Source organism: Symphodus melops (assembly GCF_947650265.1).
Source record: "Symphodus melops genome assembly, chromosome: 21".
NCBI lineage: Eukaryota > Metazoa > Chordata > Actinopteri > Labriformes > Labridae > Symphodus > Symphodus melops.
In genome coordinates this window covers 11,821,738-11,845,570 of record NC_136711.1, presented here as the reverse complement: position 1 = coordinate 11,845,570, position 23,833 = coordinate 11,821,738, and the positions used below count along the sequence as shown (strand labels likewise).

Below are 23,833 nucleotides of genomic sequence, written 5' to 3'. Positions count from 1 at the left end.
TACATATAGTACTCATCATTTACACCAGGGGCTCCAAGGACTCATTATTGTAACATTGATAAGCATATGATGATACAATGTCTTAATATACTATGGAGCACTTTGCAATTATTTCCAAGTAACTTATTTATGCACTTGGAGAAAATATTGGCTCAGAGGATTTTTTTTATTTTGAGGGTTTATTTTTCTCCCTTGCACACTAAAGTGACCGACATGTCACGATCATATCTGAGTTGATCTATTGGGACAAAACTAAAATAGGCGGGAGTATTGGACAAAATAGCTGATGTTATTGCTGCAAGAGGTCCCAGTGTGTAGATGTACTGTTTCAATGATACAGCGCACTTTTCTGCAGACCCCCAAGCGATGGTTCGATGACCCAACTTAGAGAATCCCTGATTTTTGGGGGGCATCAACTAGGTCAGTCCGTAGGGACTTGGGTCGGACCAAAATATGGAAGTTGGTCTGGTGGCTGGAGAGGTGCCAGATCATTCTCCGAGCACTGCCCAGGTGCCCTTGAGCAAGGCATGAACATACACCAGCTCAGGGGGGCTCGGCTTCCAGTAATCTGCATTCTGACATCTCTCCAATAGTTCAGCCGTGATTAATGAACTCCATACATAGTATGCATTTATCATTGTGTCCAAATGAAAGAGATCTCTCGTCTCTCATCAATATGTGAATCAAGCCCAATCATTGTTGAAACAGTAATCAGAAAATTGTAACATGAACACTGAACATCACTTCCAGATGAAAGTCAAGGAGGAAACACGGATCAAAATTAGCACGCACACGCACACACACACACACACACACACACACACACACACACACACACACACACACACACACACACACACACACACACACACACACACACACACACACACACACACACACACACACACACACACACACACACACACACACACGAGAGCTCGACCGAATAATGAATATTTCATTTGTCAAATCGTTGGTTTACGCTAGCAGTTCTCTGTCGCCAGCAGGGTGCGCTATGTGGAACACGACCAGCATCATCACTCTGCAGAGCGTGGAGCGGGTGATGCACGTACGTGTGCAGTTGAGTGACCGTCTTGTCTACACTATACGTCTATATATATGTCTTTTCCACAGGAGTTTGATAACTGCATTTGAGTGATCAACGCAATAATTGGGTGAATTAATATCTCTCTCTCCAGATCAAACATAGATCGAGGAAAGACATCGGCTGATACCGGCGTTGGATTTCTTTTTTTTTTTCCCCATGTCATTATCGGCAGAAAAAACGCAAATCGGCCAGCTCTAATACACACCAACTTATTTCCTGCTATTTGATGTTTCATTTTGTATTATAATAAAGTAAAGAGTTGAATGAAAGAAAACATGTTCTTTGTAGCTTCATAAACACATCGTCATTTACAGTCTACAGCCTGCAAATCCACTTTTATTACACTCGAGCCAATCAGCCTCCGACAATTCATAACCCGTCATCTCTTTTCATTACATACGTCATAAAACGCTCTTGAGGTTACTGCCCACGAGTGACAACATTGCTTTTTCTAAGAGTGAACTGAAAACAGCTTCTCTTGTTCCCCACTGATCAATATTGTAAAACAACTAGAGCAACACTTTCATCAGCAAAGCGCCGTCTGATCAATATCCGGACAGGACAACATTTTGGTGCTAAGGACATCACTGATTGGTATTGGATTTGTGATGAGCTTAAGTGTGCCGCATTAAGATATAATTGTACTTCAGATGACAGAGCACATCAAGTGCTTGTGACCATCGGCATCATATGCTGTGTGTGGATCAATAAACATGGCTCATAAGAGTAAGAAAAATACACCTCATCTCGTACGAATGGAACAAACTAGTCTAAGGGATTCAACATTTGCTGACAGATCAAGAAACATCTGTAATATTCATTTCTAAAAAAAAAAAGATTTCAAATGACAAAATAAAACAGACTAATTGATTTGGCAGCTGAAGGATAAAACTCTGTCCCCATCCACAAAAAAAGAAGAAAGAAATCCTTTCCGACAAACGACATACTTGCAGCTTTCCATTTATCCGCCATTATTGCTTTAATAACTTCTCTGCTTTTTTGACTCTTGAGTTCCCCAGGTTTTTCTTTCCAGGATGAAAAATGTGTTCTTTAATATGTTGTATTAAACCCTTTTAGTGTCCAAAAACACCACTCTGAAAGAAAAAAGAAAAAAAAAAAAAACCAAGTAGTCAATAGTCTGGCTACGAATCGGTCAAATGTGGTCGAGGTCAGGAGAGGTTTATCGCACCGCGCAAACACTTAAAAAATACATTTTAGGAGGCACTTTGTACCAACATCTCAAGTTATAATGGATTCCATCTTCATGACAGGTTTGCAAAAAGCTCACATCAAGAGTACTGCGACTGATTCTCTTTTCCATGTTTGACATTAGCTTCTCCTGCACATTTCTCTCTGAAGCGATGTTAGATTTTTTTATTTACTAATCGTCATGCACAGTATGTTTTTGTTCTGTAATGTTTTTTTATTCCTTCTTATGTACAATAATAATTATAATAATAAAAAAAAAAAAGAAAAAAATCTGTTCTGTTAACATTTTCATTCATCTGTCAAACGGATCCGGAAAAACAGAAGGAAAAATGGTAATAGTGGAATTTGATTCATGTTTAAAAAAACCCCAAAAGGGACCTGACACTGGCTTAAAGAACAATAAATCAGAACAGTGTGTGCTCTTAATTAGTGATTTAATTAACTGCACCCTCACCTGTCGGAAGCATCTGAAATTAACAATAACACAACTAACAAAGGTGATGTCTGCTTTGTATTGATTTTGTGCTTCATTCTAATATGATGAATAATATGTTGTCATAGTCATTCTGGGGTCCATCTGCAGAGCTGTGTTTGTCGTGGCTGTTTATTTGGCTGTGTTACATCCTGTGATGGATGCTGTGCTGGATTCAATGAATGTGTATTGAGCGTTAATAGGTGCTTTTTTTTTTTTTTTAAATGTTAAAAATCAAACACTTTTGCAGACAAGCTTCATTGTAGTAAGAACTCAATGTTCAGAAGTGAACAAGAGAAAGTTCACGCGAGTTAATGTGACAACTTCTTTGTTGAATCACTTTGAGAAACATTCCCCCGGGGGAGGCGAAGCTGCGAGAGAAAAAACAACAACAACAACAGCCATATGAAATTGAGATTGATCAGCTGATTGATTTTTCCTCTTTCTAGTGTTGATTTTGAAAACTTCAAATCTCAGGGAGTTTGATTGTTGTTCCATCACTACTATGAAACATCAAAACTAGCAACACAAGACCATCAGATTTACGCTGCGGGGCCACAACAGGTCACACACAAAAAAAAAAAAAAGAAAAAAAAAAAAGAAGTTTGCCCTTTTGGAGATAAAAAGCAGGATAGAGGGTCTTGAGGGGCTGTTGCCAAAACAAGAAAACAGACTAACGGCTTGAGATGGTTTTCTCACACAAAAGCTTCAAATCAAACAACATTCATCCCAAATGTCAGCTAACAGTCATGTTATTTATCACGGTGCAGAATTTCATTAAGAAGCTACAATAAGTGAGCAGAGGTAAAGACGGTTGATGTTAGCGCTTTGCTCTGTATGTGCTGGGGAAAAGAAAAAAAGAAAAGAAAAAAACAACCTTGAAAGGTCCAGAGAGAAAAAGAAGAAGAGTGGAAAAACAGTGTGAATATTAAGTTAATGACAAAAGGCTTCAGTGAACTCTGGACAACCACGTAACGCTCGTCCAATGACAGACTTGATTCAGTCCAGAACACAAGCTGGAGCCATTCACTGTTCTGATAAAGGATGGACATGCAGTGCGCGGTTATGCAGCTTGATTAATTTGGCAAGTGAGTGCAGGAATTATCTTCTCTCTCTCTCTTTTTTTTTTTTTCTCTTCATGAATACAACGTTTTGTTCACTTCATTGGATTCTATAAAAGGGTAAGTGTCATCCCGCCTCTGAGCATATTCTTCTCCCAAGCAGGTCACTTTGTCCTTTGCACAGATCACTGCCTATACACATACACACACATACACACACATACACACACACACACACACACATTGCCCCCCCCCAAGAGAGTCAACACATCGGTATAGAACATCATAAAAAGGAAAATGTCACAAAATAACACTGACTCCTCGACGCATAAAGACAGACATGAGGTAACTTGCTTTGTTTTGGTTGTCGTTTCTCTATTTCTTGACTAATTAGCATTTTGATGGAACACACACTCACTGATTAATGGACTGGAGATCACTAACAGCAGACGCCCAGCGTAGTAAGAAGCCTCTACATACAACTACTCGGATATGAAAGTGATGAGCCTGAGTGCTTTTGTGTAGGCTCAAGTACCAAGAACTCATTAGAAAATAAAGCTAAAATGGGTTTTTAAAGCTGTGTAAAGTCATAACAATAAATTCCTACACTACATATAACATTAATATTACCTTTTTTTTTTTGTTTTAAGTGTTACCTGGCTGGATTTCTTTATCGTTTCGCTCATTAGGTGAACAGCCTAAAAGTGTAGTTTCTTTGCATCATCCGTGACTTCAGAGGGAATTTATCAGGGTGCAAACTTTCAAACTGGACAAGGGACAAACAAGGTGACCAGGGGCTTAGGAGTAAGATAATCTTATTAAAGTAATCGATGGCTGCTGCTGATGGAGCTCTTCAAGGGAAGAGTCGAACGTGAGATTACGCCTCGATCGCAGACGTTCGTGTAGAGAGAGAGGAAAAAAAAAAAAAAAGAAAGTCGGTCAGTTTTGTTCTCCATCCTGGAGAATTGTCAACATTTCTGCTGTTTCCTGTCATCTGCGAAGCCTTCAAACTGACTGACTGCTTGATTGATTGATTACTCTAACCAGAGTCTGCAGACCCGTTCGCCCCTATATGACTTTAAGTCCGTGGAATTGCTTCTAGCTGATGTTAGCTGATTTCAACAATCTACTGTGCTCACATTTGTAAATGCTATTGATGTCTTTCAAAGCTGCCCATGTTGATCAGTTGATAGCTAAGCCTGTTATACACGATCTGTTTTACACTATCTGGCAGCAATGAATGTTAATACAGAATGGAAATGACTCTAAAAGACATTCAAATGATGTTCTCCGGATATTCTCCTAACCTGGGTTTTCACATACGCTCTTAACAACGGGAGATTATCCCAGACTCCTCAAGGATGCTGTAGTTTAAGATTTGCCGTCATATCGATGCTCCGTGTAGTTTGGCAGACTCACCATGTCAACAAAAGAGCGAGCAGAGAACGTAATGCGGCCGTTTCATCACGATCATACAGTAGCGGTACAGTCAGTGTATAAACGTCACTCCCGCTTCCCATTGGCTCAAGGGGAATACATCGCTGCATTCTCTCATCGACTCTATCCGACTTGCTGCGGGGAAAAAAAATACCAGGGGTCTGTCCGGAAAAAAACGTCCGGTGACGTCTGAGTGGAAAATGTGGCTGTTTGCGTTTACACGTACAACTGGAGTTTTTCAGGAGAGTGAACTCACTATCCCCAAATGAATACTAAATAAATAAGAAAAATAGCCAAGAACCTAAGCAGACACAACCAACAGTTTTAAGCCACCAATTAAAAACTGTCAACAGCCATTACTAATATCATGGTCAGGACCAATTCTATGGCCTGATGATAGCTTTTAATAATTAGATGAGGATGAGCTACTGTTGGATTTGGTAAATGGGACATTTAAAAATGCACACTGCTGCTCAATTATAGCTTTGGTTGCTTTTAGAGTGCCAGTAAAAATCACCACTTTGCACAATGGACGCCGTGTGTAGGTAGGTGTGTTTGTGTGTGTGTGTTAGCATTGAGTGTGTGAGAGAGATAAAGACAGCAAAGCCGCATTAGATGGAGCCACATGTTTGTGTGTGAAACATCTCCGTGTTGCAGTCTTGTGAAATGTCAGCGCCCCCCTCCCCATCTGTCCCCCCCCCACCCCCCACATGCAGCTTCAAGGAGGTCAGCCTTGGTCCTCCTCCGTGGCATTTACAGCTGTTGTCTCTTCACCCCCACACATACACACCAAAGGACCCAAGTCTTGTCACACATCAATTCAATTGCACCAGGTCTTTTATCTCATTACTGTATAATTGTAGCAGATGACCAATTTTGAAGAGTCCAGACATTACACATTTACCAAGGTAGGGTTCTAAAGTTAAGTAGAGGACTTAAATGGTTATAATTCCATTTTTCTTACATCTTTTTAACTGATTTTTTTCTCTTAAAAATACTTCTTTACAGAAAGATAGTCAGTACAAACTTATATTATTATAAGCTTATCTCTCCATCAAAATCCATAATAACATATTTCCCACAAAAGCCTCGGTTAGATTTGCACACTCATGATGCTCCTGGATGGATTCAGAGTCTCATTACTGCCCCGTCTTCATGAGCCTCATTGACACTTTTTTATTCCCTGTCCTCATGTCAGATTGAGTTTGTGATCATTCAACGGCGTCCAGTCCAGCAGTCCAAAAGTCATACAAGACTCATACAAGTCACACAAGACTCCATAATGTTTCAACACAAGTGGATAAACACAAATTGCTTCAGGAGGTCTAAAAGGGACGACCCATTTCATAGAGAAAACCTGTTTATTGGAGAACTACTGTCGATGGTTAGTCCTTTATAGTATGAGTAAAGTTTGCATTGATTTGGATATAACTGAAAAGTGGCCAAGAGGACCTCCATATAGGAAGTATTTAATAAGTCTTCTAACAAAGTAAGCGTCACAGCCCTGAAGACTCCCTCCAGGCTGTTAACTCTGACGAAACTTCTGGTTACATCTCTTTTCAAATGAAGCAGCGCCGGCATCTAAATGTTCTTGTTGTGGGTTTAAAGTCTTTATATTGTAAATCAAACTGAGAAAAAGTGAGTGAAATCCTTAACTGCTTCAGTGATTTGTGTTTATGGGAAATAGTGTTCATTAAGTCTGAGATACTTTACCGCTTAAAGGTTAAAGAAGGCTGTAACAAACTCCAACTGAACATCAGTGGATTTCAGGGTGAAGGATGATTTTCATTTCAATATGACCGACCGAGGACCATCATGTCATCTGGATGGAATGGATCTAATCTTAAAATAGACTCAACTTGTGTCCTGGAAATTGATGAGCTAACACATACAGTATGGTATGTGCACCCATCTCCAGAGCAATAAAATATACTTTAAGTGTTTATACATACATTGAGTAATAAAGCGGTGTGTCACCTGCAAAAGAAAAAGAAAAAAAGAAAAAATTCTCTCCAAGACTCACAATCCAAAGCAATTATCTCCTTCTTTCAGGGACAAAACTTTTCAATCACCTGGAATTAAAAGATGGAGGTTTTTATTTATCTATTTTCATCTGGCAGCTGAAGGGCAACGACAAACAGATGATGGGAATGTGAAGAGCAGACAGTAAAAGTGAGCAGAATTTCAATGACGTGAGCCCATCTGCCTGCATTAATTTTTATTGACTCTAATTCTTTGGATAGGCATGATTCACAGGCATGCTAGCTATCATTCTTGTTTACTTTCCTATATCAATTAGAGGGTATAAAATTCAGATCCTATGATTATCAATGTCATTCCCAGAGGGGGAATAAATTGTGGGAGCTTTATTAGCCGACTGCAGGTTATAGGGCTGGATGAGCATCGAATTAAACGGCGTGCTTTTCAGTAATAAACAGAATCTAGGAACATATAGGATTCACTCTGAAGAGATGGAGATGATAGATGCAGTCACAGACATCAGTGAGAACTCCATGCTGTTTGAGTTCAGGGCCATGAGGAGATTTACATACATTTTCTCTCTTCATCACTTTCCACAGGCACAGTATCTTCTTACCCTCTCTTTCAAAATTCCATCTGCCAATCATTTCATCTTTTCCCCTTTTCATACCCATCTTCCCCGCGACCCCATCTCTCACACCAACTCTGAATACTAATGTTTCCGTCATTCGCCATATCTCTGCCCGCCGTCTTCTTCATAGTTTTAGATTTCTTCATTTAAGTTGACGCTGCACTTTATCTGATCCACTGTCTGAACGTTTACCTGTAATTATTTCTGACAAAATAATTGATCAAATACTGGGGGGGGGGGGGGCATACTTCACGAATAAGCGTGTTCAATTTGCAGATGAAGCTTCTAAATGAACTGAGTTTGTTCATTAAGCGGAGCACACTGGTTGTTGATATGGATTGATTTTTCTATCTCACCGCTCAGGTTTTTGACATCCTAATCACCACGGATGTGCATAAATAATCAGCTGGTACTCCTATTTATAAAGTGATGTTTTCAGACTCTGACCATGGGGCCTGTTTTAGAGCTCAGTGGGTAGTTTCTACCAAAAAGTTTCTATTAATTAAAAAAAACAAAAACATAGTTCATAGTTTGAGGATGTCATGAAGAAGCATGGGATGATGGGAGAAGAAATTATTTCATGGACCAGGAAGTGTAGGCACCTTTTATTCATGTTGTATTTTCTTGTTTATTTATGACGTTTAAGCTAGCTAGGAGGCCAAATTACAGACTACAACAGGTGTATACATTTTTGAAAACTTTTTGATCATTGAAGTGTCAAATCCAGCTTCCAGACTGTGACGGCAAACATTTTCTACGCCACTTCTCTCTTACTGAGATGCTCACTGTTAAACCCCCGGGTTTTGTTTTTAGGTCTAAATCATTTTACAGAGTATTTGGGGGACCATCGTGACACCCTGTGTGTAAAATGTATCTCAGCTGAGAGATCAAAAGGTACCTCTCTTCTCTACAGAAGGAGCCAGAGCTAAAACAATATTGTACATTTTTAAGTTATGTATCAAAGGCTGGTTTTCATTGACTTACTTCTCTCCGCCTTGAAGCCCAGCAAGTCTGTTTGATTTTCCACACGACTGCAGCCACCAGGAGAAGCGATAGAAAGCAGCTGTAACAGAAAAAAAGACGAAACAACGTCAAGCACTGTGATGACAAACATAAGTAACATCTGTTCAGAGCCATGCATATGACGCAGATATTCTCTCTTTTTTTGCATGACCAAAATGAGTATAAACATGTTTGTGCTTCATTTTAAGCTTATTGCTACCGAGTAGCAAAAATCTCTTAAATACTGTACATCCTACACCAGCTCTATTTTCTCCCTTAAAAAAAAAAGTTTATTAACTGTGGTGACCAACTTACTCTGTGGACCTGTAACTTTGACTCATTTGTACAAGAAAGAAAAAAATCAAAGTCCATATTACTTTGTTTATTTAATGAACAAAAGAGTAAAAAAATCAGTCCAGACAAGTAGAATAGGTGTTCAAATTAACAATGATAACGATGGTCACGATGACGGTCAACCGAGAAATTAAACTATCACCTCCTTTATGTAGCCTCCCTCTACACAACTGAACAGGTTCAATAAGGCCCACTGCTAATTACCGAAAATGATAACCAACCCATTAAAGGAAATGCATCTAGGATATAATCAACAGAGGTAAAAATATACAGTATGGCTCCTACACCAACTCAAGGTTATTTCCGTCAGTGGTTCTCAACTGCTGGGTTGGACATAAAAGGGGCTCTGCAACATTTTTCAGAAAACAAATGTCATTGGTTAAAAAAAAAAAAATCATCAAAACTTGGGTCGCGATCTCATTTTAAGGAGTTGTTGACAGGTCCGGAGGTCAGACCAGTTGAGAACCACTGATTTACTTCTTCTGATGATACATCTGAATTTCCCCTCGGGGTCAAACAGGACGAGTGTATCAGAAGTATTTATTTACAGTTCAACATACATTTCACACATTTTTAAAAATCACAGACAAACCCAAATCAAGGTGGATTTAAAGATCACATGTTTCCTCTTAACTTGAGAACAGACAGAGCAGCTGAGACTTGATAAAGAGGGTCCACATTCATCTTTAGTAGACTGAATATTTTTGGCTGATTACTTCAATTAATTACCCCAAAAGTAAGACCATTAGTGAAGGGATATTCAGCATGCTATAAGGGCTACTGGGATCATTTAAAAAAATATGACAGATTGAGAGCTTCCACTTCATTATCCCGGTGATGGAAGAGACTGTTCAGATTATCATGAGCTAAAGAGACATCGAGCTGTATGCTAAGCTCGTTGTCTTTGAGGCAAACAAGATTTTAAGGTTTGCTGGGACAGTGGCAGGTAGTCTTACAGGACAGACAGGTGGGGAGTGTGACTGGAATGAGAAACCTGTCAAACGGTAACACTCGTGTCCTAAGGCGAGCTCAGAAGACAGACGCTCGCTCGATCTTGATTTTCAGTATGAATACAGATCTTTATAATATAATTCAATCGTTGTCGTCTGAGTGAACTTGAGGGGAGCATGACATTGTTTTTGATGCCCAAGAACAAAGAGACAATCACAGGGTGATAAAAGAGGCCGTAATACGACCAATGAGCCCTCGTCTTTAGGGACGCGCCACATCTCTAAAACGGGCGGTCTGATCTAATAAGCACATTTCAGCAGAGACACTCGAGCAGCTCTGATTTCATGGGCCCCATTTGTTAGACATTTTGCCTGTCTTTCAATTTCCCTTCCCCTCCTGCTAGATCCATCGGTCGAGATCTTTGAAGACAGAGATAAGACTTCTAAAAGGATGTGATAACTTTGAAAATTGAGCTCTCAAAAAAAAAAAAAGAGAGAGAAGGAAAAAAAGAAAAGAAAAAGCATTTAAGACACGAGGAAGGGAACACCAGGCCAAGAAAGAAAGAAAGTACGATTTCAGTGTTCAAAACATCTCATCATCACACCTGGAATCTATTTTGAAAGTGTCCATGCTGGGAACTCTTTCAGAAGTCGCACGCTTAGACAGCTTTGAAGAGAACTTTAAACAGAGACGTGTTTTGGGGGGCTTCAAGGAGATTTTTTTTATTTATTATCAATGACGAAGCTAAAATCCACAATGCTCCTTCCTCTGCTGGTAATAACTATCCATTTCTATATGGACATGAAGACAAAATTACCGTCCCTAATGCATGGATGCTCTATGTGTATTTTTACTGCATGCAGGATACAGGATAGGATCTTGAATGTTTAGAGAACATTCTGAAGTCATGACAGAGGGTGTCTGCGAGGAAGAAGCTGTCAAACGTTATACTTCCTTTTCTGAGCTGGGTGACGTCAGACAGATCTTTTATCAGAACAATCGTCATCATTATAACGCCTGTTAGGATTATTATTATTATTTATTTTATTTTTTTTTATTAAAGAAAACCGAGTAGGACCCTTTTTCGTAGGGGAATAAAATCGGACGGAAGCTAAACTGAGCTGTGGTTTCTTGAAATGACATGCTGTTTTCTGTAACCACAAGGATACAGTTACCATGGGGAAAACAATCAATAGGATCTATACCTGCTTTCTTTCTACAGGAGAGAAACAAATGAAAACCACCACCAAAAAAAAGGAGAGGCAAAAAAAAACAAGCATTCAAAAAATTTTAAAAAAAGGAAAAAGAAAATGTGTTCCTGACGTATTTTAGGATTAAAAGTAAGAAACGCCGTTCGCCCTTTACGACTAGAACATGTTCTGAACACGTTGGGACAGCTTTTACACAGATTATAAACGCATGCAAGGATGTTTCTGGAAGCTGCAAAAAAAAGTAGAAATGACATCCAACAGTCGAGTGTCCGATAACAGAGTGAAAGCAGCGTCACAGCCCATTAAACAGTCCGACTGGGATCAGACCAACAGAGGCAGCGCTGACGTGAACGGGGAAAGCTGAAATTGTGAGGCCAGAAGGAGAGACAACAGAGGTTGCTTCCTCCCCTCCCCCCGCCATGCCGTCATTTCTTCACCTTCTATCTCTCACATGACGAGGTCCTGAAACCCTTTGGGGGTGATTTGACATTTTGTCATCGGGCTGATTACGTTTCCCGCAGGTTCCTGCCCTCCAAAAGTCTCCAAACACAACCTCCTGTGACTGCACCGGGGACTTTGACTTTTGTCCTGAGTTTATGGGTCAGTGAGAAATGGACAACAAGGATGCAGAAAAGACTCAAGAGAACTAGTGTGACCTGAACAAAGAGCAAGGTTTAATGCACACAAATGGCGAAAAAAAACAAGTGGATTGGAAATCCCATACGAGAATTCAATAAACTAAGAACGAGTGTTTTGTTTCCAGGAGCTTGACTACAATTGTATCTTTAAGTGTTTAAGTATTTTTCAATTAAAACAACAGCTGGAGCCACTCTCCCCTAGTGTCCGTAATGTTATCTCAATGTAAATATTTACCTGTGTGAATGATGAAAGCACCTGTCAGACACATATCAGATTTTTTTTTTCTCCGATTCTCTTGCAAGAATCCCTGAATTTGCAGATTCAGCTGTAATGCGATCGCATGGAGACAGGAGATAAACTGGTTTGGTGACAGGTAGACGTATTGTGGACCTGGCAGTGATGGGCAGGTGCCTGGAGCCACGGCTGTCTTCTATTTCCACGTTGACAGCTACATAGATAATATTGCTGGTCCATCACAGCTTGGGCTCCCCAACACTGATAGAAAAAGTGCTGCATGGCTCGAGTGACATTCAGAGAATTAAACAATGACCCCGAACTTATGAATACGACAGACTGTTTTTATTTCCGACCGACTGGTCTGTGAGTTTCTATTCAAATCGTCTTGATTCGACTTTCATTACTGTTTTTTAAAACACCTTTCAGATGGCTGTTACAAAGTATAGTCAAAGAGCACATTACAGCCAATATGAGCAAAAACACTGAAGGGCCTCACCAATATGGGATTTTTTTGGGGGGCCAATAATGATGTCGATATTGTGGAGAAAGAAAAAACAAAATCAGATACCAATACATCTGTCGATGTCTTCCTCAGATCTATGTTCAATCTGTAGAGATAGAGAGAGATCTTTACATTTATTGTGTTGATCCCTCAAATACAGTTATCCGACACTTTTAATGAAGACAGGATGGTCACTCAACTGGAGACTAGCTGGACATATAAGTGTCCCCGCTTTACACTGTGGAGAGTGACGATGCTTGTAATCCATAAAGCACACTGCTATGTGATAGTTTCGTACAAAAATATTGAAATGAAATGCTATTTGGCTGGTGATTAAATCCTGGAATATCAGCGCACATCTGCGATTTTAAAAAAAAAAAGCATAGATGGGCTAATATGGACCGATAATATCGATCGGGCTATGACACAAATATTTAGCTAAAGAAGGCTTTTTGAGTTTGTTAAGGTCTGTGATTTTCTAAAATGGAAAATCTTCCATCACAGCTGACTAACTTCACCACTGTGTATTCTAACCTTCAAAATAAAAGTGCATTCAGTGATCCTTCAGGGGAGAAGTTGACATGTGCCTTCATGTTTTGATTGACTTTATTTCCCTCTGTGTTGAATAAAGTAACTTGTTACTGTTGACACTACACACACTTTGAATATTATTACTGACATTGTAGCTCTAAATCCATCTTATTCATTGTTGTTGTTGTTGCTGCTGCTCCGTTTGTCTTTCTTCTTCCTGCATCTCCCTCTTTCCCCTTTTTCAAGCCGAGCACAGTTTGGACAGAGAGCTGTTCTTTTGCTCAAGATTTCTGTCTCTTAAAGTGGAAGTTTTTCCCTTGCCACTTTAACTTTGCTGAATGTTTCTAAGTGCTCCTGATGGATTTCGACTGGTTCTTTGTAGATGACAAAGAACAAGGTCTTCCACCTGCTCTTTTGTAATGTCTCTCGAGATAACACTTGGAATGAAATTTGGCGTTACAAATCAAAATGAATGGATTCACTTATTTATCTTTTGACTGTATTATTATTTACTGGATTTTACAGAAGCGTGAAGGAAGTGGCTCCCTGAACATGTTTTCCTGAAATATTTTAATACTAATGTCTTCATAACTTGTATGTTTGCATATCCTCTCAGGCCTTCCATAGGACTTTGATCTTTCATATTTATCCCTTTTTATAAACCATAGTTACAGTTTGTCAATAATATGTTCAAACGTCAAAATGCTCGAAAGCAGTGCAAACAAACAAAGCCTCCTTTACTTCTTGCAGGAAAATCAATTTACTTCTTTTTTTTAACGAGCATTATTTTGATAGCCACAGGAAACTCTTAGATGTTCCTTATCTCAAGCTATATATTGAGCCTATCAACAATGACCCAGAGTTATTGATCAGAGAGGTTCAGATTAGCGTGACAGTAACCGACCTCTGCTCATGACGCAGATCTTTTAAAGCTCTTTAAAAAAAAAAAAAACGCCATTATCTCACCAAATGCATCATTTTTTTCAATTATACTCACATCCTACTAGTATATTGAGCGGTTTCTGTGCTTTTCTGAAAACCCAATCAATTCATTTGAAACATTTCAATGAGAAAAAATTTCCATCGGAGCACTCGGTGTGAAAAACCATTAACAGCCTTCATATCTTGATCGCCCCTACCGTCTCTTCAGATGCCGCCGGCTGAGCAATATTCACCTTTTCAAATGGTTCCCAGCAGCTCAATTTGCCACTTGAAAACGAGAAAAAAAAAAAAAATGCCTTGAAGATACAAGGAGCATTTACGTGTAGTCCGTTAACAGGCTCAAGTAACTCTAGAAGCCCAGAGAGGCCAGAGAGGAAGACGAAGAGGTGGAGGGTCAGATTCTGGAGAATGACGCTCGACATCCGAGAACCCAAAGCAGCTCAAACATCCGCTAACAGTGTGTTTGAGGGGTATCAATACGGAAGTGACTTACCTGAAGAATGTCACAAAGAACTGGACGAGGTCCATGATACTGTTGTGTTGGGAGAAAGCAATCTGTAAGAGAAGAGAAGACAAAGAGAGAAACTCAAAGAGCTGGCAAAATGAGCAGGTTTTTAGAGCAAGCTCATGTGAGAGCAAACATGAGGTGAACATGGGTATAAATCCGGAAGCAGCGCTGCCATGCATTTCTTTATTTGAACCTAAACCACAAACGTTGCTTTTATTTTCATGAAATTAAACAGAACGGATAAAAGGAGAGATTTATTTAACACTCGACCAAGTCAACCTTGAATTCATGTTGATAGGGACTTCTTCAGTCAACCTGGGACATGAAGTGATTTACTGGATATGATGTCAGATGATGTGTTCAATGACAAGATTGTAGAAGTTTGGAAACATTTCTTTTTAATTGAGATGAACAAGACGAAGAAACAGGTAAAGACATTCCTGAACAGAAAAGTTTTTTTTTTTTTTTTTTTTTTTTTTTTTTTTGGGGGGGGATAAATATTCTTAAATGCTTTGTCTTATCTGTTACAAAAATACATTGGAAGAAACAAGAGTAGGGTTTTTTTCTCCTTATTTCTATTAAATTCTATGCTTCTATACTTTGACTTAGTTAGTAGATTAACACGACCACTGTCCTGTAACAAAAGTTTCAGAGCCTTATTTATTTAATGGCTCCGGGTGACGTTACAAGTGTGTGGAAGACTGACGTGTTTCAGCTCATCTGAGCTCTTTTCCTCTGAACCCTGCCTCTGCACTTCAGCAGCATTTTTGTGGAAGCTCTTTAATGTCACATGTTTTTTTTAAAGTAAGTGAAGGAGCAAACGATTAAAGAACGCAACACGCTGAGACATTTTAGCATTACAATTACTTTCAAAAACACTCAAAACATGTCACATCTGAATTACTAATAATTTCATATCAAACTAACTCATGGTTCTTTAATGAGGTCATCAACAACCCATGGGATGTTGGGGAACATAACGCAGTGGATTCGTTTATCTAAGTCAACAGGCCGGCCAGTGACTAATGGTCATGAAATACTCTTTTTTTTAAAACCTTCATTAAAAGAGGGATTACTCACAGTCCTGGCAGCTAACTCACATCTGATAGATCACGTCTCAGTGACACGTCATTATCTACTCTACACGCTCCGAAGGCATCGTGGCCTGAGGGCATGTCGACTCGTGAACGACGACGTCACGTGCAGCGGTACGAGAGCGCTCCGTCTGGAAAAGCTCGTGGAGCTGCGTAAGAGCACAGAAATGGTGCTTGTATAGACGCATGGTGCTTGGAGAGCGGAGGCGACGATTGAAGGTTTCATTTTATGGACTGATTCCTGCGGAATGATCCTTTGTTGGACGGCCAAACCGTAAAGCCCAAAAGCTAAAGGAAAAGTTTGTTGGAACAGAAAGAGACTTTCATCATGCTACTGCTCAAGGTTTATGAGGTCATTTTATATAACACTCTATACGTTTATGCACTTAGGTATACAGGTTTAACGTAAAGACACATTAGGAATTTATCACTTTTTCAGAAAAGTGCACAATTTTACAGCGCAGATGATTAAGAACCTATTTTCTTTGTTACGTTCCGTAGTGTGTGTGTGTGTGTGTGTGTGTGTGTGTGTGTGTGTGTGTCTCTCTCCCTCTCCTGTCGCTCTGCAGGTCGATGCACCTGATGCCAGCGAGCAAATCGAAGGCCCTAAGAACAAAAAAAGCAGGAGAGGGGTGAGAGCCATTTGCCAGTGGGTGATGCATGGCGTGGACACTGAGCTGACCTCACTCCTTCAGATGGGAGGCCACAAGCTTCTCCTGTTAACTGGGATTTTGTCTGGCCTCTCATGAAATGTTTTCAGTTGCATTGTACATCCACTTTAAGTCGCTAATAAATCATATGTGAGACAATAATACCCTTCGCTCTTTCATGAACACTTCATGATGTCGATGCTCTCGTTGTGCCCGATCCGCCTCGACGCCGTTTTGCTTGCCCGACGTCGTTCCCTCCTCTCGCCATCATTGCTTGTGTTGAACTTACTCCCTGATGTACGTCGCTCTGGATAAAAGTGTCTGCTCAATGAATTGTAGCGAACCATGTTCTTTTTTTTCCTTTTCGTAAACTTCATCGCCCTCCCAAACTTTTTCCTTTTTTTTTTTTATTTAAGAGTACAAAAATGAGAATCGCTGATCTGAGAGGAGATGCTCAATGACATGGCTAACGCGACTCAAAAGCACACACGACAGATGTTTGGATGGGTTTTTTTTTTTTTTTTTTTAGTAAGTTTGACATCTGTGTTTAGTGCTTTAAAACCCAGCAAATCACATATTGTGAGGGCAACGCAATATCTGTAGAGTTGATGAAATTTCATTCATCAGTCTCAGCTGATCAATGGCACCACTTGGGAACGTCCCGTCTATTCCTCGTACGCCTTTGTTACACTGACACAATGAGACACCAGACAACCTCTTTGCTCGCGACCTCCCCTCGCTTTCTTTACCTTCAATTAGATGCTTATTTCGTGGGCTTAGACGCTCAAAAGAAAAGCTCACGAGTGCAATCTGAAACTCTGCTTTATCTCATGCAGGTCTACAGTGGAGCCGCGGCATCGTAAAGGCAGAGAGGGGAAGAGAAAGCTGATCCTGTTACAGAGGCTATTTGCAGTCTGTTATAAATAAGTGACTGTTGGAAAAGGAAATCTAATAAAAAAACTATTACTGTGCCGCCTCCACATATTATTACCCCACCGCGGTCCAAATATCTACACTGTAAAAGGGAGCGACGGTTAAAAAAATAGCTAAATCAATACTTTAATGGGCTGATTAGGGAGACGAGACTGTGGGCTATTGTTAGGTGTTTCTATTGTGTTTATCATATATCTGACCATATGTATATATCTGATTGTAGACAAAAAGATTCACTTTTAGTGATACAATTAGTTGACTAAATGGCTGTCATTTTTTACACCAAGGATGTGAGGGACTTCAAAAAGTTACACCACCCCAAAAAAACGCCTTGGCCTTATTTCCTCTAAAAGACTTTTAGCCGCAGAAGCTTCTTTCAAGGGATTGATGGTTCATCCATTTCATCACCAACTATTTCTCAGTAGGGCGAGGCACTTTAGTAACCTGACAAGTGAAAAGTCATTCTGCATGCAGCAGGGTCTCGACAAAACAGGAAACGTTCAGTACTCAAAGACTCTCCTGAAAGTCAGAGAGAAAGTAGTTCCTGCTGTTGAAACACAGAAAATATATAAATAAATAATAAAAAGGAAAGTAAAAGGAGATTTAAGCTGCGTCTCCCAACTCTCATCGTGGGTGACGTGAGTTCCCTGGGGAAGAAGATGGATGAGCTAACGGCGTTAGCCAGGACTCCGCGAGAGTATCGGGAGACGTGGCTGCAGCAGGATGTTCCCGACGACGTCTCCCTGAACGGAACTTCCAGACTGTCCAGGCCGACCGGGATGCCACGTCAGGCTCTGATAGTGCATTGGGATGTTAGCTCGCTCTTGCTCAGAGCATCCTAAGGGGCTGCCCAGTTAAAAAAAAAGTTGCTCATAGAAGATTTCAAGTGAGTCTACCCTGAACTCTGACTCTGTCATCAAACTTTGCTGCCCGCCACGGTAAAAAAACCCAACCAAAAATGTAAAAGTCCTTTTCTCCCTAAACCTCTCCCTCTGACCTGGAGCACTTCAGTTTCAACTACATTTGCAGTATCTGTCTTCACACAGATGTAGCAGATCAAGAGCGGTAAGAAGAAAGTTTGTCCTCGTCAACAAGCGACGGTGTCACCCCGGCCACATAACGACGAGCAATGGCGACAATTACATTTCCCCCTGTGTTCCCCTGAAGTGTTTCTGACTCTGACATTCACCAACTCCTCTCGTGTCCTTGGCTCATTTTGGCATTTGTGATCAGAAAGCCCAATTATTAAGAATTAGAATATGGATGTGTGGCACCAGAGATTCATGGGGATGAAGATACATGGACATACTCGTAGTGTTTCCCATCGAAGGTGAGAGTAAACCAAAAAAAGATGAAAGCTGCGAGCCTGAAAACCTAAACAACAAGATAACGGGAGCTGTTAAGTCCAGGGATGATTGTTTGTCACCATGTTTGACCCTTTTCAAAAAAAAAAATGAAGCGTAGTGTAACTGTTATTTTAGATTGCTATCTGACTGACATTTCCAGACAGAGAGCCGAACTGTACTGAAATCCTTTCTGTGAGAATGACTTCTTTGAAGGCAAACTTCTTCCATTAAGAATAAAAAAAAAAATAAAAATAAAAAAAAAGGTTCTGATTGAACTTTACAACGGAAGAGAAATCAAGCGATGTTTACTCCGTTGTATCTAGTTAGTCATGTGTCATGTTGTCGGCGCAGAGACCACGTTTGTTTGTCATAATCGCAGCTCTAATAGCGCTCCCTCCATCTGAAAGACTAACAGCCTGCTGTTGTCTCTTAATTTCACTTTTTTTTTTTTTCTCCACTGTGAAATCAGGGCTCAGTCACTCTCACGTACACGTCACTGCTATGTGGTCCTGAGCTTATTTCTGCTCGCCGCCTGATGTTAAAACCACGCCATGGACATTTTAGAGAAAGTGTAATTTATGTTTTCCGACCCCCCCCCCAAAAAAATAAATAAATAAATACTAGGGTGTAATTAGGTCACTGCTTGGTTGTTTTTCCTCCTCTATGACCACATCAAAGCCTCCATCTCCTCTGTGACGGAGGAGCGTTGAAGAAGGCTAAATGGTGCTTCGCTTTTGCCCGCCAAAAAAAAAAAAAACAGCTGTGCACCTATGCACGCTAACCATCGCTCATTAAATCCGTAATTACAATAAAGTGCACTTGAAATCACCCTGAGCTGAGCGACAATGGAGCGCTGCATCTGCAAAGATGGCTGCGCCTGCTGTGTGCATGCGTGCAGGATCACTTGTTCATCCATGAGAGGGTTTTTTTTCTTTTCTTTTTTTTCACATGTGCTGGGCAAAGCAAGGACAACATAACACAGAGCCGAGAAGTGGTGAGATCGCCGTGTTACATCGATCGGAGGGGTCGGAGGCGCGGTGCTCACCTGGATCTTGATGGGCCACGAGAAGTTACTGACGTAGACATAAAAGGTGATGTTGGGGTTGCTTCTGAAGGTGAACTTCTCACAGGAGAAACTCTCTTTGTATTCTTTGATGTTTGTTTTGGACACGATGGGCACCTCCTCTCCTGAGATGGTTCCAGCTGTGATGGGGGGAGACAAATTTAAATTCAGGTTATGTTCAGTGCCATGCTCAGTGAGCTCTCCTACATACAGAGCAGGAGCAACATATTATGAATCCATAACTGGGCAAGCCAGTAGGGACCGTAAGAAATGACTCATTTTGATCATGGTCTTGTGTGCATTGACATTTTTTTTCTTCAGTATTGACTGAGAGCCCCCTGGTGGCGAAATCTACATGTTGTATGTTAAAGTCTTTTGTTCTTTCATATGATCTAAAGTGGGCAGATCTATAATGTATAATAGTGAAATGGCTCATTCAGTTCATGTAAATGAGAAAAACACAGTTTAAATGCTGCTGTCCAATACTGACTTATAGAGCACATGTTCATCATGTGAATCCACACCACAACTATTTGCTAATACATTTAGTTCCATTGTGACCTGGTCGCCTCACGACTCCTTTGTCTTGGCCAAAAAGTTGCACTTGAACAAACAGCAAAGACTACAGCCAAACTAACTCTCCATGGCAGCAGGCAGCGGTAGTCCGTTGATACAAGGAGAACATTTTCACAGCGCTATGGTGCAGCACTCGAGAATAATGTCTGATAAAAAAAAAGTTGAACAATGGCACTGGTGTTGTCAGCCCTTGGCCTTTAACGGGGGAAAAAAAGGAAAAGAAGATGCGTAGACGACAAATACGGGAGAAACCGCACGAAGAGAGCTCGAGTGAAATGAAACCTCTGAACAGCCAATCAGAGTGATTCCTCTCCAACCATTTTTTTTTTTTTTTTTTACACGATTCCACACGTCAAACGGTCCAAAAAAAAAAAAAAAAAAAAAGGCAAATGAGTAAGGTCTGTGTGCAGCGGGCCCGACACTTACTTAAACCGTAACACCGGGAAGGTTGCGGTCGTAACCGGGGGATACAAATCTAACTTTGAATGTCGAAGTTATTCCTTCTTTTAGAAAGACGTGTTTTCCTTCTAATCACAGTAACGACATGGGAAGAAAGCCTGTCAGTGGTGGTCTTGACCTGTATTGATTTAGAATCCGGAGTCCGCCCAGTCTGAGACCGAGACAAGGCCAAGCACAAATGCTTTTGATTCCGAGACGAGACCTTTGAAAAGTGGTCAACACGATGTGATGAGAAGGTTCAATAAAACTCAAAGTATTCCAAACTGTGGTGCCCACATTGGATAATGTCTGAATACCTCTTTAAAATAAAAGCCACAGCTCTATTTAAGTCTATTCCCCATCTATCTTAATGTTTCAAGTCATTTATAATTCTTCCTCATGTCACTGGTCCTCAACATTGACATTCCAGCCCACAGCTCTGAAACAAAAGAAGTGAAAATGACAGCTTGAGTGTGGCTACGTGAGCATGTTTATCTTAATTGAAATCACCCTCCTCCTCCTCCCCCCACCCAAAGGCGCCTCACGCTCTCGTCGATTGTGAAGAGGCTCCTGCTCCTTCTCAGGCACAATATCTTAGTTGGTAAAAGAAGACAGAACTTCAAAATTAATGACTATGCTCCGAAAAGGTTAAGGTGCGGTGGTGGTGGTGGGGGGGGGGGGGGGGGGGGGGGGGGGGGGGGGGGATTGGCGAGGGGGGAGTCAACGTGTTTTAGTGGTCGGAAAATGTCAGCTCTGAAGGAAAGTGGTCGATGGCACGAGAGGAGGGGAGGTTAGGGGATAAACGGTGCCACTGGCCCACTGCAGTGTCCTTGGGCGTTTTTCGACTATCCAGTCGACAGTGACACACTGTTACTCTTGAGCCTGCTCCATGATGGTTTTATTCAGACAAAATCTCCATTTCTAAAATGGTCTGACATCTTAACGTGGCGATTCAGCCTATTTGTTGGCAGGCAAATAGTTTGTTATGAACAGCTTCATGCAGTTTTATTGATGCTTTAGGGGCACCTCCGCAAAGCTTGGGAAGTCAACTGGTACCTCTCCAGCTACCAGATCAATTTCCTGACTGGATCTGCACTGGGACTGCGACAACTAATAATCATTATTATTATTAAGTCGCTAAGTTTACCAGTCATCCAATAAATGGACTGATCATGAAATACAAGTTAGTGGACAACAAAAATAAAGGCAAACAGGCTTTAAAAAAAAGATGTACCTGTTGATCCCACAGACCAGGTGATGTTGAGGTTGAAGTTGTTGGATGCGTTGATTGACATGTCCAAGTTCTTGTTCGCCTTCAAGGAAAACAAAAACATTCAAGTGTTCATCCTTCAACAAGTTGAGAACTTCTCCAGTTTTAGACGCAGGATAAAATATCTGGACGGGAAAAAAAACTGAAAAGTGCACCTGCTCAGGTGAGGCCATGAAGTTGATGGCAGTGTAGTGATTATCATCTTCTTGGATGAGACTGAAGGTGAACTGGTAGTCGATCAGGAGGTTGTCTATTTAGAAAAGCAGACAGGGAAAAGAAAATGTGATATTAGTCCATAACTCAAAGCTAACATAACAGGGAGAGGCATCTGTGAAGGAATAAACACGAGAGTGTGACATGATCCAAAGGAATACAGAAGCAGTAAAACGGACTGATGGAGACAACTAAAAAAAGTTTGTAATCAAATTCAAAGAGTGCAATCAGGGAGCAATCAAGCAGAGAACAAGTCAGACTACGTGACCCTGACAGCAGGTTCCACTGCTCCTCCTGCAGCCACTAATTAACCATCCAATTATTCTTTAATGGTGGACACGTATACACACACATATATATATATATATATATATACATACACACACACACACATATATATATATATATATATATATACATATATATACATATACATATATACATACATATATATATACATATATATACATATATATATATAATTCTCTAACTTTTAAAGTTAGCAATAGAGAAGATTTTCTTTCAGAGCTGTATCCGATAAATAAACCTAATACGTTAAAAAAAAAAACGCCATTGTTTTCTTACTTACAAAAAGATACGGATGATTGTGAATGAAACATGTTAGGAACAGCCTGTTTGTTTGTTTGGTTTGTTTTTTTCAAATCCATTCAAATGTTTATTTTGGGGCTTTTTTTTTTAAAATATACCTCTATTGAGCAACAGGACAGGGGGGGGGGGGGGCAGGTATAGTGGGCACAGGCAGGAAAACGAGCCAGCAAAGGAAAAGATTTTTTTAAGGGTTTAGATAGATAATTGTGATGTGTCAGCAATGTTTAACCATTTCAAAAAGAGAGTTTCCTCTCTTGTCCCTTATTGTATTCCTCTACAAATCGCACTGCAAGTATCAATTATGAGTCTATTAAAATCAGTTGAATCTTTACATTTTCAGAAGGATATAGCTGTTGAGCTGAAAAACACACAGACTTCACAGTCAAAGTCAGGGTTGGTCATTTTTAAAAACTTGGACGATTTTGAAAGTAGCATTCTCTCCGTGCTCCGTCTTCACCCGCCCCCTCCCCTCTGGGCTCCCTAAAAAGCCCCGCCCCTCACTTACATGCACTAACAACCATTGGTCCAGAAGTGGAGAACAGCTCATGCTCTGAGTGTGTGCTTGTGCATGCATGAGGGCAGAGAAGAAGCAGGGAAACAAGAGAGGCCTGATTGGTTTATAAGACTTGAACCAGACATTGGTGCAGACGTTTTTACAGGTTTACACAGCTGACAGATTTGTTTCGTTTCCTGTTTCTTTTTTTAGAGCACGTGAATTATTAAAAGAGAATTTCAACCAAAGTATTGAAAAAGTGTATCTGGAGAAAAGGAACGACCCTGCCTTTGATCACTGAATCTAACTCTGTGACTTGTGTTTTTTAACTCGTACTAACATCTAGACACTCTCTGCTGTTCTTCGTCTCTAA

At 40.4% G+C, this 23,833-nt stretch overlaps 1 protein-coding gene across 1 annotated transcript in view; it reads right to left on the bottom strand.

Annotated features, from left to right (window-relative positions):
* Window positions 1–23,833, bottom strand: part of atrnl1b (attractin-like 1b) — a 64,735-nt gene that overhangs the window by 10,362 nt on the left and 30,540 nt on the right. The window contains 5 exon segments of the mRNA XM_079333902.1: window positions 8,883–8,961; window positions 14,761–14,822; window positions 19,844–20,001; window positions 22,110–22,188; window positions 22,301–22,395. Coding sequence (XP_079190028.1) covers window positions 8,883–8,961; window positions 14,761–14,822; window positions 19,844–20,001; window positions 22,110–22,188; window positions 22,301–22,395 — 473 coding nt within the window.